The 13,802-nt window shown below is 38.3% G+C and overlaps 1 protein-coding gene across 9 annotated transcripts in view; it reads right to left on the bottom strand.

The window, feature by feature from the left end:
• Positions 1 to 951: 951 nt before the first annotated feature.
• Positions 952 to 13,802, bottom strand: part of CEMIP2 (cell migration inducing hyaluronidase 2) — a 77,542-nt gene continuing 64,691 nt past the window's right edge. For all 9 annotated transcript variants that reach the window (XM_038401614.2, XM_043514668.1, XM_043514670.1 and 6 more), the window contains 9 exons: positions 12,913 to 13,090; positions 10,986 to 11,201; positions 10,096 to 10,304; positions 8,819 to 9,001; positions 7,275 to 7,494; positions 4,100 to 4,198; positions 2,911 to 3,059; positions 1,895 to 1,998; positions 952 to 1,530 (listed from right to left, as the gene is read on the bottom strand). In XM_038401614.2, the coding sequence (XP_038257542.1) occupies positions 1,334 to 1,530; positions 1,895 to 1,998; positions 2,911 to 3,059; positions 4,100 to 4,198; positions 7,275 to 7,494; positions 8,819 to 9,001; positions 10,096 to 10,304; positions 10,986 to 11,201; positions 12,913 to 13,090 (1,555 nt within the window). In that variant the 3' untranslated portion in view covers positions 952 to 1,333. The remainder of the gene's footprint in view (positions 1,531 to 1,894; positions 1,999 to 2,910; positions 3,060 to 4,099; positions 4,199 to 7,274; positions 7,495 to 8,818; positions 9,002 to 10,095; positions 10,305 to 10,985; positions 11,202 to 12,912; positions 13,091 to 13,802) is intronic.

Genomic DNA, 13,802 nt, shown 5'->3' with positions numbered 1-13,802 from the left:
GGAGGCACAGCCTTCCCTACCCGGCCCTCCATACAGTTTTACACCCCCGTGTGGCCCTTGGGCCAAAAAGTTTGCCCACCCCTGAGTTAGAGGATCTACATAACTGTGCATCCATTGGTTTTGTCTTCACTCCAGCCCTACAGCACCCCATATATCCCCTGCACTCCAAGGCACAGGTAGCCTCTGCAGAACATAGCTTCATGACTTGCATAAGGTACAGGCTCCTGCACAGGGTCCTGGAATCCGGTCCCCTTCTCCCCGTGTGCAGTTGAATGACAGAAATTCTGCTACAGTTAGGGCTCTTTGTACCCATGTGGGTAGGGGAACAGGACTTGCCCTTTAATATCTGGAAAAGTGGATATGGACCATAACTAGGCTGGACTGGATTTGATTCAAATAGTCAGTAAACATCGATTTCACCTGACACACAGAAATAAAGAAAAAAATATCCAGTTGGCAAGCACAACCTCCCATGCACCTTCAGAAATCCGGTATCACAGGGAACCCCCTCCAGCCCCTCTGTCATGGCCCTGCTCACTCATTCATCAGCTGGGAGTGTGGAGACTGTCTCCAGGCAGGAGCATTCAACAGCAGGGTGTCATCCCCTACAGCAGATGGCTCACCCTCTTCCTCGTGGGGCTGGCCAGGGGTCTCTGCTCTGCCCAAACTGGACTGGAGCCTCCCTGGCACCTTGTACCCCACAAGGATCCAGTATCCCAAGCCCTGCAGCTGAAAGGGAGCTCCCTGAGAAATGGAAATTTAAAATGCATAGAAAACAGGAGAAAAAAGGTTAAAAATTAAAAAGAGGCTAATTGTTGAATTTACAACAAAACTGATATCTGCTGAGCCTACCCATAACTCGCCTGATTGTCAAATGTGATCTCAGGAATGCGTAAAACAAACAGGAAAAAGGAAATGCAAAGACAGATTAAAATAACCAATTCAAACTGCTTAAGAGAGAGATATTTTAATTAATTTAGTTTTTTTAAAACCCTAAGCAATCCAATAATTGCTACCAAAACCTCTCCAGGCTGATCCTTATGAGCATCCTCAATTCTCAGGCTACAAAAGTATAACACAAAAAAACTGTTTACAGTAAATACAAACATCAGAAAACAAATCTCTGAAAAACCTGTCTATACAAATAGTAATAAATTCTTTAACATTTTGTACAACTAGAAGGTGCACAGACTGGCATTCAAACGGTCAACGTAGGCATATGTCTTTATCAAAACAGTAAAATGGTTTATTTGGGATAAAAGTATAGTTTAAAATGCCATAAATTAAATAAGTTAGTTCACATTTTCTTCCAGCACTTAGTACATCTTAGTCTCTAATGTGCTCTTGAAGCTTGCTTTAAAAGTTCCAAGTCTTTCCGTTTGCTAGAGCTCACTCTGGTGCAGCCATACTCTTCCATTTGTAAAGGTATAAACTTTTCTATCTGCCCTAGGCCCTGCCCAGCAGGACTGGTAAACAGCTTAGCCCAAGAAGGTTTAAAATTTCCTCTGAAGCCAAGAAAAGCTATGCTCCCTGCAATGAAATAATTCAGAGTAAAAGAATCAGAAGTTAGACAGGAAAGAGACACCTTTTACATACAATTTACATGCAAATGGACATTACAACAAGATGACATAGGAGAAAATAATTCCCTTCCCTCCGCCTCATATAATAGTAAATGCAGCCATCCTCACACCAGCCAAACACTATGGTTTTAAAAGCCATCACACCACCACTTTTGAAAGTTTTAAAACCTTAATTAATAGTTTTTCACTAACTTCTTTATTATAAAATAGTTTGACATCAATTGAATGGAAACACTCATGCAACACCTCAAGAATTTGGACTCGTCAAAGGGAATTTTAAAAAAGAAACTGTGTGAGAAAATTAAACAAACCCTTGTTTTGAAGATGAGCTGCTTTGGTTGTTCCCAGGGACATTAAGGCTTCTGAAATATTAAGGTTTCTTATATCACCTCTTGTGCTTAGCAAAACTATTGACCTGCACCAGAAAAAAAGTAGTAAGATGAAGAAACTAAGTATTTATTATCACTGATACTTACACATTTTACAAATTAGCTTGCTTATTAGCCCACTGTATTTGGGGCAACACTTATACAGAGAGCTGACCAAAAATGGTTGGGGAAAAAAAATTTTGGTTGAAGTGTCCTGTTTTAGAAAATGAAACTTTGAAAAATTGTGACTTAATTAAAAACTTTTATTGAAACGTTATCGCTGGTTAAAAAAGTTTGTCTAAGGAAAACTTGGTAAAAGAAAATTGAAAATGATTTCAAGAAAGAGTAAAAAAATTCTACAAAAATTAAAAATGGAGCCATTTTGAAACCTTTTAAATGAAAACTGCAATTTCTATTCTGTGAAGTTAGCTTTTCATTTTTCAACCAGCTTTAGTATAGGCACCTTATTAAAACTGTTTTAGTGACATTTGTATTACTGTCAATGTATAAACAGAAATAAATCTTCAACTTATTACCAATAAAGCACTTTTGTCAAAATTCTCATGGCACAATGTCCTCCATACACCAAAGCTTATTCTTCCTACCACAGTAAAGCTAAAAAACGTGATTATGTAATGCGTCGTTAAAATGAGTCCTTTGAAAAGGAAAGCATATTTTTGGGATTTAATCCAAATGTTTAAGTTTACCTGGTCCATTTTCTCAAATGTAGCTAAACTGTCCCTTTAAAATGTTTGTGCGCTTCTACTTACTCCCTCAATTTAAAAATGTTCTCATAGCAATGTTAAAAGGGAGCTAGAATTGTCAGCCCACAAATAGTGTTCTCTAGCAAGAGTTTGACTATCACGATAAAGCACTCAAGTGTATTTTGTACTCCAGTTTAAGTCTATATTTTATGATACATATAGTAAATAAAAGGATAAGTTTACAATAGCATATACCTTTGCGGAATTCCAGTTTTTAAATATTCGTCTATGCTTTTAATGTTTGCTTGAAAAAAAAGCTTTTTTTCTGTCACAGTGCCAACACAGGCATCAACTATCAGGATAAATACACCCATATCTTTGAAGGGAGACTTATTTCCATTGACCTGAAGTGAGAAAAGACATAAATCACTGCCTGCTTTTGCTGGCGATTTGCAAGTACAATAATATTCTTCTGCACCTGTCAGTTGGCCACATTTATCATAATTTGATATATAGACACATTAGTGTTCTTTTTGACAACCAATAATTTATCAGACAGACATTCTCCATTCTTCCTCTTCCCAAAAAGACCCGGCTGATGGGACTTCTTTATTCCTCAGGGAGCCTTGAGCATCGCCTAGCTTTTCCTCACTTCACTGTAATCACTCACAAGGACATGAATCCTATCTCAGCCACCACCATTCTTGACAAGGAATGGAAGTAGCTCACTTGTCCTGAGACAGTGCCATTCAGAGACCCAACCACTCACTCTGTGCACAAAAGCAGAGCATGTAGCCTGCTCAGTTGATTAATTTGTACTATATTTAACAAAGCATATTATTGAATATTGTTATTAAAAATAAGCCACAAAATCCCTTACAAGCTTGCATTTATGATGTTACAAACGCATGCTGTTATAGCCTGCACTTTTCTGCCTAAATAATTCAGAGTTTTACTATTTCACAAACACAATGTATGCATTACTCTATAGGACAAATATAAATTAAAATTTCACCCTTGGGGTACTGAGAATGCCTGCAAACCCTCACCTCCAGCATCACATACAATTCTCTCTTGGTTCCCAAGTGGAAAAATGGCAACAGACCAAGTGTTAAACAACATTACATCATCGCATTTATCACCACTGAGTTGAAGTGTAAACAAAAAATAATGACTCCTCTCTTCTAATCACAGTTTTGAAGGGCTTTAACAGAACAATGTTGGAGGACTGGTACTGTTAGGTAATAGCCTGTTAGTATAAGAGAGTTATTTCATGGATTTGGATTTAACATAGTACTGAGTACCCACCAGTTCCCATTGGCTTCAGCAGAAGGATGCTTAGCTCAAAAGTGGTGCTCAGTGATACAGAATTGCACCAGTGTGCAACTGCCATAATTCAAACTGCTAAGGAAAAAGCAGTTAAAGAGGCCATAAAAATACTTACAGAGATAAAAGATGGAAGGCTACTTTGTAATTCTACTTTGCTCATTGACTGAATCTGCACAAGGAGGTAGGTATTGTGAGGATCACTGGTAAATGCCATCTAGATGTAAAAAATAAAATTTTAACATGTTTACACTTCCCCCCTTTCCCAGAAACTCTGAACAGCAAGTCTTATTTTAAACCCTAGATAGCATACTGATAATCAACAATTATTCTGACAGACACTCTAGACTGCCAACTGGAAAAACCAAGATTAATAAATCAACACTGTCAAAATGCATGGATACTTTTAGACTGAAAGCTCTTCAGGGAAGGGGAACTATATATCCATAAAGTGCCTAACAGATTTTGAGTGCTATTGTAACATAAATGTATTAGTATGGACGAAAACCAGGACATTAATGTATTCAAGTCTGAGCAACGGCACTTTGTTCTTACAGCATCTTTTGGTGTCTTGCCCCTAGACTTGTGCTGGGTATCAGTTTCTGAGCCACTTCTGCTTTTTTTGGTAACACACAAGTATGAAGTAACGTATATGTTGGAAAAAAGGATCAAGACAGCACTGAAGATACCAAACAGGTGCCTATAGCCCTAATCTTGTAATCTTTATGCTAGCGATATTCCCACTGATAGCAACAGAAGTTTTTCCTGAGTAAAAATTGCAGCATTTAGAATCTCATTAATAGTTAGCATTTTGGGTGTGATGGTACTGTCTGGGGAAGAAATTGCACGACAACAAACTGGAAACTGAAAAATGAAGAAGTAATGAATAAAGTAGATTTCACAAAATATCACCATAAAGCAGACTTTTAACTGTAAAAAAAAAAAAAAATCACATTCACAGAGAGAACAAAACCTGGCTCACTGCAGTGAAATGAGAAGGGTGACCAAAAGGTCTAAGTGGCAGAAAAGAAATGGTAAAAAAAAGTCATGAACTTATTTTTCATGTTCTGTCATGGGGGACAGAGAATGGAGTTATGGAACATGATAAGAGTATGAACATTTTATTGAACTGGAAAGAAAATACATTTTCCCTGTCAAACAGAAGTAAAGAAAAAGATGAGGAAAATCCAGTTACTGCAGAAGGGGAAAAAGTACATTATAAGTAGAGAAGCCAAGTCTTCTCTATGAAAGAATAGGAAGGAAAAATCTTGCACACTCGTTACTGGAATAATGAAAAGTTAAGCAGCAACATAATGGGTTAGATCCTCAACAAGGGCAAAATTGCACCTGGTGCAAATTAAAGGATGGGAGAGACAGCTACTAATGGCCCCCCAAGGGGCTGAAACCACAGGCAGTGTTTGGTGGTAAGGAGATTTCAGCCATGCTCCTTTTCCTCTTGCTATGCCCCATTTCCCTGCTTCTTCACAGAGGAAGTCTTTCTGTGGTATTGAAACCAAATAGAAGATCAGCTCTTCTGAAGCAAACAAGGACTGGGAAAGCCCTAGAGATCAGGCTGTAACTCACGCCATCTTAATTCTCTCCAGAGTCTCATCCGTTTTATCATTAGAAAGACCTGACCCCTCAGAGAGGTTTGTGTGAAACTGGAGCAAGGCCTGATGATTTAAGCCATGGTTTATGCCCCTCTCTTTCTCCATCTGAGGAAGCAGTCACGGATTCACTTTGTTTTGCAGAGATCCTGGGCTAGAGAGATCAACTTTGAATTAGCCAAGGGACATTACAACAAACAACAACAAAAACTGAGGACCCTCTAGGGGTACAAGAGGCATACAGTTAGCTCTTTTTAGTACTGGTGGTGAGGACAGAGAGATGTGTTCTTTAAGCAGTTCTTTAAGCTTTAAGTCAAGCAGTAGAGGCATTGCCAAAAGCCTTGAAAGAGGCCCTCCCGCCCCCCAAGTCATGAGAGGGGAAATCGACTGTCAGAGGTATGTGAAACAGTAATGTGCCAAGGTCACCTGGCACCAGAGTCTCAAAGGAGGAGAATTATATGCCAGGGCAGAATTAAGACTAGTAAGGAGTCTCCAAAAGTGACGTAGTTTTGGAGCAGGAGAACAATGCCCCATTTGGTGGATCATAATGTTGCTGCTTTTCCTTCTTCCCTGAAACAGGGACATAAGATTTGGAAGCCTGATTCCTCAAAGTTGATCTGTGCTGACTAGAGCACTGAGGGAATTTTTGGTGCTGACAGCAGCTTGAAAGCTATTTTGATGGGGACTACAGTGCCAGACAGCATCAGGTGAGAGGCACAGAACCAGCAAACGTGTGCCTTGGGAAGGTCGTTCTTAGGCTCGACACCAAAGCTGGGGTGACAGGGCATCTCACATCTCTTTACAGAAAACCTCAGCAAAGAAGAGGACCTGGAATTCCTGATGGATGACTGGCTGAAGGCTCAAAACAAGCCAAGTGCCACTGCAGTTGTAAGTGCCTATCATGTCCTTACTGAGGAGTGAGGCATGGTAAATTTTGTATTGGAACCCAGTAGCTTTTCTCCCAGCAACGTGGAGTCATCAAGCTGTATGTCCCTCTCTGGAAAGATGGCTGAAGAGGATGCATGCCTTTTGGAGTCCTCTATAGGATCAGGGTATGACACAGCACTGGAGATAACACAAGGCAAGTAGCTCCAACTACTCTAACTATAAGAAGATACGCTACCTAGCTCGTAACAAAGAGGCAGTTCCATTTAGCTCTCTCTGTGGAAGTGAAGGAAATGGGGGGGGCGGGGTGTGTGTGTGCACGCACGCACGCTCTCTTTCTCATGTAAGACGAGCCAATTAAGTCATCTTAGCATGAGAGCACTCCCACACTGCACAGTAGGAATGGCTTTGTTATTTACAGCTCCATAGCCTCATGCTAGAGACACCAAAACCCCTAACTAAAAATGCACAGAGGCCCTTGAAGTACACGCATATTCAAGTTGAAAAACATTGCAGAGGGGCTGTTTCACTTTGGTTTTAAAAAAAAAAGTTATTGGATCACTTTTACAAAGCTTAGTTTTTGTAAAAGCCTTTTTTTTTTAATTTAAAAATTTTGAATAAATTTGAATGGAACTGACTTGCCCTTTATGTAGTAAACAATATACACAATAGTAGAACTTTATTCTAGGTTATATCTGCTTCTGAAGGGTTCACACTCCTTCATAAAAACCATATTTAAGGCAATTATGTGGAAGATAATATCTATTGGTAATTTACATACACATTTATGAATTTTTTTACCTGAGTTGTGCCACAATTTTTACACTGTACAGTAGTTCTGGCTGGCATTGGCTGTAGAACAGTTGGTGCTTGGTAATATTTTGGATAAGCTTTTGTCATGCAGTTACTGATCTCTTTTGATTGAACAGTGGCCTGAATCTTGACCCTTTCACATCCCTGAGCTGAACAATAACTGTGACCATCCCTATTATATTTGGCTTGAAGATATAAAAACAGCAATCTAAACACAAAACAATACAAGAGATTAGAAAACTAGTTGATAAAATACAGAAATTTACATAATCAAAATTTTGTCAAATGTACTGATTAGTGAACACAGGAGATCTCAGACTGCAAGCTTTTCAGGGACAGAGGAATGGTCATGTGTTTTTGTTTTTTAAATCTCCGCAAATTTACAGTACTTTGTAAAATGTTCTGTAATAAGTACAAAAATAGGGAAGTCTTAAGTAATATATATTAGAACTCTCCAACTATTAGAGAAGTCATTATGACAGGATTTGTTTGGTAAGAGAAAAAAAAAAATCATCTAGCCAGCATAAGCCACCCCCCATCTCGCACCAGTAACTTTCACACCATACATCTTAACAAATGTTCATTAAACTTGCTATTTGGCAATTAACATATCAGACATTAATCAAACAAAAACAGTGCTCTTGTTGTACAAAAATACAAAAATATATGAGTATAATTTGAAAACAAATCTTTATTGCTCTGAGTGTGCATAAAGCCCAACACACACATCCTGACTGGAAGACTCTTATACTGATAAGCTCTACCAGCTTCTCTATAGTTGCTTGTCACTGTAGTTTCTAGTTGAAAAAAGAAATTCTAAATATTTTCTAAATGATATCAAAGACTACATACATCAGTTCATCTACATGAGTATCTCAAACTAGTTAATAAAAGCCTCCAAAAATCTTATACTAATATTCTGATTATAATAAAAACAAAATAAAAAACTACAACATTAAAAAAATGTGTACAGTTTTTTTCCCTAAGGAAGCTTTCTTATGGTCTTCAGTGGTAACATTCAAAGTGCTTAAGTGACTTAGTGCTTAAGTGACTTAGGAGCCTAAGTCCCATTTTCAAAAGTGACATGCCTAAGTAACTTTTAAAAATTTTACTCCATAGCTTAAGAAAATTCCTGTTGGTCCAGAAGGAATCAGGCCTATTTTCTTAAACTCTGTTTAAGAGGTGAAGGAAAAACATTTACAGTTGAGCCATACTAAATTAATAAAGCAGTTACTGGCCAAAAGGTACCTCTCCGTGGTATTTGAGATACCACAGTTTTCCCCATACTTAGAATAGGAAATAACTGTGGTAGCTGTGGTATACGTTTACAAGTGCTGATTTGATGGCCACTACATTTATAATTACAAGTTATGTAGATTCCTCTTCCAAACGTCCAAATGGTGACATGCTTAGAGTTTCTCCATAAGATTTCCCTTCTTAAGCAGCCATCAGAGCCAATTCTTAACACTACCAAACTTGCAATTTTACTATTAAATAATGTATCCTTTTATTATCAATCTATATAAAATTACCCAGTGCTGTTATCAAAATAAAACTTCTTCTCTGATCGATTTTTCTGCAGCACCATCATCGAAGTTACTGATGTATAGTCCTCCACACTATAGAAAGCAGATGTCTGCCTTTGAAAGACATCAAACGTTACTTGAAAAGTTGTGCTTGATGGATAACAGAGTCCAACCCGAATCCAGTCATTCCTAGAAATATAGTGAAACAAAGTTGTTATAATTCATTCATTTGAACAAAATTTCTTGTTTTTGTGGTAGTGGACACAGAGTAGCAGAGAGATATTTCATTTCATTTTATTCAACAATTTCAGTTCAATCACTAATCATTCAAAGTAAGACACCATTTGGGAGCTGAAAAAGCAGAAAAGATGTTTTTCTCTTCCAATCTATGAATAAAAGCTGTATATGAGAAGAAGAGGTCCACTAGTTCTAAAATCTTGAAGGACATTGGGACCAGAAACGAACTACAGATAATACTTTTTGTTTAATAAATCAGTTAATTTTAAATGCAAACCATGTTTTGATAAAAAAAATCTCTCTCTTATGTAGCCAGCACATTCAAGGTAGTTTTAGTTAATAAAACAATTAAAATGTTTTTGTGCATTTTTAACTGAATTTCAATTTTCATCCAAATTGAGCTTGACATGAATCTCAAGTGGGAGAAAAAACAAAAAAATCAGTCATCCAGTTGAAAGTTAAGCATGTCTGCTTAAATATAGAGTATCCTCCTGCTTAGCAAAAAGCAGGATCACATTCAGTGTAAAGGTATATTTAGTTGCAAATCATCATGTTTTAATGATTATCAACCAATGCAAATCAACTTTTTTTTTTATATTAAAGTACAAATGCAAAACATGAATAAAATCTATTTCCTACTTGCTGATTTAAATCAGGATACAAATTTCAATGATTTAAATCCATCCACCGTTTGGATACAAATTTTAAATTTTCCAGTTTGACATATTGTATCTTATTCGGGTGACTCCTAACAAGGCCAGTGATAGGTCAAACCATTTGTAGTTCTACTCTGCACAGCTTCACGCAGTAATAAAGCAATAGGGCTTTTCTTTAAATGCTTCTTTACAGAATTTTCTGTATAGCTCTACATAGCTTTTGGTCTAGGTCTCCAGTATACATTTTGCTTTTAATATTTGCTATTTCAGATAAATCAAGTTCCAGTCTTACTCATGGTTGTAATTTTGAATATATAACTATTTCTGCAATACATTATTCCAATGGTGTCTTTGGAATCAAAGGCAAAAATGAAAGGAAAGGAAACATACCTGTTAAAATTAATGAGATAAAGAAAAGTGGTTTGGGGAGCTTGTCCATTCCAATGTATTGTATAGCCCTTCTGAAGCATCATTACAGGCTGGTACTGTTGAAAGGCAGCTCGCTGGTTAATACCTCGGAGTGCCATGGTGCTGGATGGGTATTCATCTCGTACTATGGTCATAGTAAGGTTCTGTGGGTTCCTTGTCTGGATGTATAACTAATATTAAAAAAAAATAATAATAATAAAGGCCTTAGAAGAGGAGAAGGAGATTTGAAGTAATCTGACAATTTTTGATCAGTTTCACTAGAAACAATACAATATATATGAGGGAAAAATACAGAAACAGTGTAAACAGAACCACTAGAACATTACATGTCATGCCTAGAGGCCCCAGTGAGCCTGGCACGGTGCAAACAGTTAAAGACAGCTGCTGTCCTGTAAAGTTTACAACCTAAAACAGACAAGGCCAACGATATTTTCCCCATTTTACAGATTGGAAACATAGGCACAGAGGTATTCAGTAACTTACTTAAGGTCACACAAGGTCTATGATCGGCTAGGAACTGATCTCAGCAGAGGGGTTTATATTTAAAAAACTATATTTCACATTTTTAATAATATTGTGAGAAACAGAACTGCAAGTGTAAGAAAGCCCCCATCCTTAAATGTTTTTGCCAACAGGACTGCGTCATGCAGATGATGGCAAGTCAACTCACTGCATAATCATAATCCTCCCTTCCCCCAACAAGTTGTTCAGAACCATCTACAAGGCAAAGTGTAAAATCAATTTTTAAAAACCTAAGAGGAAGGGCATTTCATGGCTTTGATAAGTTTTTCTTCAAGTCTTGTGAATATATAGAAAATATAGAATACACAAAGAACTGCAACAGTTCCAACCTGTGCATAGGTCCCACTGCAGACCACACCATTCCACTGTGTAACATTAATGCATTTTGGATGTCGGATCAGGAAATTATCCATTCTACCAACGTAAGTGTCCTTGTATTCAGTCACAGAACCATCTATATCATGGAATATTGAGTTCTTGTCACCATCCAGCTCACTGTCTTCAAACCAGGGACCAGGTTTACCAAAGAAGACTTTCAGAGAAACCTGATCATAAAAGGGAAGTGAAACATTCCAATTAAGTCTCTCTTATAAAGCCACCAATTTCAGTTGTGCTACTGCATGTATATGGTTAGTAACACACTGATAAACATTTCCATGTATGTAAAGATCATCAGGAGTCGGACAAGGTTTATGAGCTGAATAACTTCTCTAACAAGGACAACATAATTTTGCAAAACAGAATTTAATTATTTTGTAGTAGTCACGGTTTTCAGTTAACACACGAAGCCCCGGTGGTTCAGACTTCTGCTAAATATGTTTCAGAATTTTGTGTTAATATTTATGACTGCAAATTCATTATTTCAGCTGCCTCAGGTCTTAAATAATGACAGGTTTCAGAATAGCAGCCATGTTAGTCTGTATTTGCAAAAAGAAAAGGAGTACTTGTGGCACCTTAGAGACTAACAAATTTATTTGAGCATAAGCTTTCGTGAGCTACAGCTCACTTCTCACGAAAGCTTATGCTCAAATAAATTTGTTAGTCTCTAAGGTGCCACAAGTACTCCTTTTCTTTCAGGTCTTAAAGAATCTGGTCTCATCATCATCATCACACGTCCACAATCACTTGTTTTTGAGGTCAAAGCAAGCATTAAAAACCCAAACCAAAACCCCATTTTTGGTCTATTCTCTGTCTCCACAGCTGAGCTCAGTTTGCGAGGCATTGACTGGTCTTTTAGTTTCAAGCCTCACTATACAGTTCTGTCAGCAATTGCACAGCCTAATAGGGGTGGTTCTTCACTTTACTATGAATTCTATATTAGAATTCCATGATTTAAGTAACTCTTGTAACCAGAGTAAGCAAGCAAGCAAACAAAATAAAAAAGAAAAGTTAGTTTCCAAACTAAGAGAAAACATATTTGTAAATGTAATTGGCTATAGAGAACAGATTATTCTAAACTGATGATGTGCAAATTTAAAAAAAAAGTCTGGAAGCTCTGTTTTGAATACAATTTTGGACTGGAAACTCTTTGGGCTAGAAACTGCACACAAACAGGCACTTGTTATTTCCTGTACTTCCTGGTAAGCCAGAAATAGTACAAGAACAGCACTTCTCACCAGATTTTAATACAATCATTTCTGGCTCAAATCAGGAAGTTCAAAGGCACGTGACAATGGAGGATAGTATGGTTTTCAACCCTCAAAAGTCCAATTCAGTCTTAATTGTAAGCAAAGGCAGGAGGAGCTGGATGCCATTTTATCCAAACCCATCCATCTCAACGCTATCATGGGACAGACACCAAAAATGGGAAATGTAGGACATGCATAAGTCCCCTAGAAGCTGCTTAATCTCACCTCCCAGCCTCTTCAATGTTTCTGGAGCCTTCTACAGCAGCCCAAACGGTCCTTAAATGTGGCAGACGCCCCTTCTCCAAACTACAACTCCCTTGCTCAGCAGACATTACTTGGGGAACCTCAGTTTGGGCACATTTGCCTGAAGAAAAGCAGTTACTTGCAGGGAGGCAGGGAAAAGGCAACCCAGGCCCAGAGGTGGCAGTCAGCACAGAAACAGGGCAGGTGGAGGCAATATCGGGAGTGCACATGGGACTCCCATTTGTTTGAAGAAATTGGAGGACATCACCAAAATTCTTTCTAAATAAATCTCCTGCATGAGACACTGAATTCATCCTTTCCTACTCCATGAAGTCTCCTCTTTCCACCTCATCCACTGAAAATGAATTTTGCAATAAAAACTTACATTTGTATCAAATTTAATGAGAGAAATGTTGTTTTTAGGTGTCAACTGCCAAGGGTTTTTCAATAGGAATCCAATTGCACTGGTGTATCTATCAGCAGTCGGCACAAAGTTTTTGAATGTGCATTTGGTAAGATGAATGGGTCCATCATAAATCTGAAAACCTCTGATTGGAAATGTCCTGTTAAAAACAGAATATGTTTAACACACAGACACACACACGACCTGTTAGAAGTCTTGGTTCAGGGTCCCTAAGAGGCAATGCTTCCCTTCATTTAAAAGCATTAAGAATGCAGTGCTAAGACAATGGTTTGTAGAGTGGAACACTAAAGACAAATGAAGTCTTCCCTCCACTATTAACTTACAGGTAAGAACCTACACCTCAAATTTTAGAATTAGAAAAGGGAGCCAAGCTGACTGCAGCTCACCCAACTCTTCCCCTTTGCCTCTCCCTCTTAGGATGCTTTGGGACCCCTACAGCAGAAGTGCCCAATTGGGAGTCCCAGTGCTTGGGCAGGCAGGAAGCCTCAGGCTTCCAGACCATCTTAAAACTTCTCTCCGTCAGATGGCCCACCAGCACAGAGCTGCCATGAGCTGAATCTGCCCTACACCTTCTCCCTTCTTATGTGAGGCAAGGGGTGATAGCTGGCAGTGGGTGAATAAGTTTCCCAAGGCAAGCCGTTGGGGAGGTGGAGCTTGTCTGACACGGGGAGAGGAGCGGGACTGGCTATGCATAATAGTCCCAAACCAGCCACTCAAAATCCCCTAGCCACAGACTTTCTAGTCTCCACCAGACCCAATTATTTCAAACCCTATTGGACTTGCTGGTGTTGTAAGACCTAAAAGTTACAGCAATTCATGATATTACGTATGGAAACGTGAAGTTAAAGATG

This window comes from Dermochelys coriacea, chromosome 5 (assembly GCF_009764565.3).
Source record: "Dermochelys coriacea isolate rDerCor1 chromosome 5, rDerCor1.pri.v4, whole genome shotgun sequence".
NCBI lineage: Eukaryota > Metazoa > Chordata > Testudines > Dermochelyidae > Dermochelys > Dermochelys coriacea.
The sequence above is the reverse complement of the archived record's forward strand: the minus strand, read 5'-3'. Positions and strand labels throughout refer to the sequence as shown.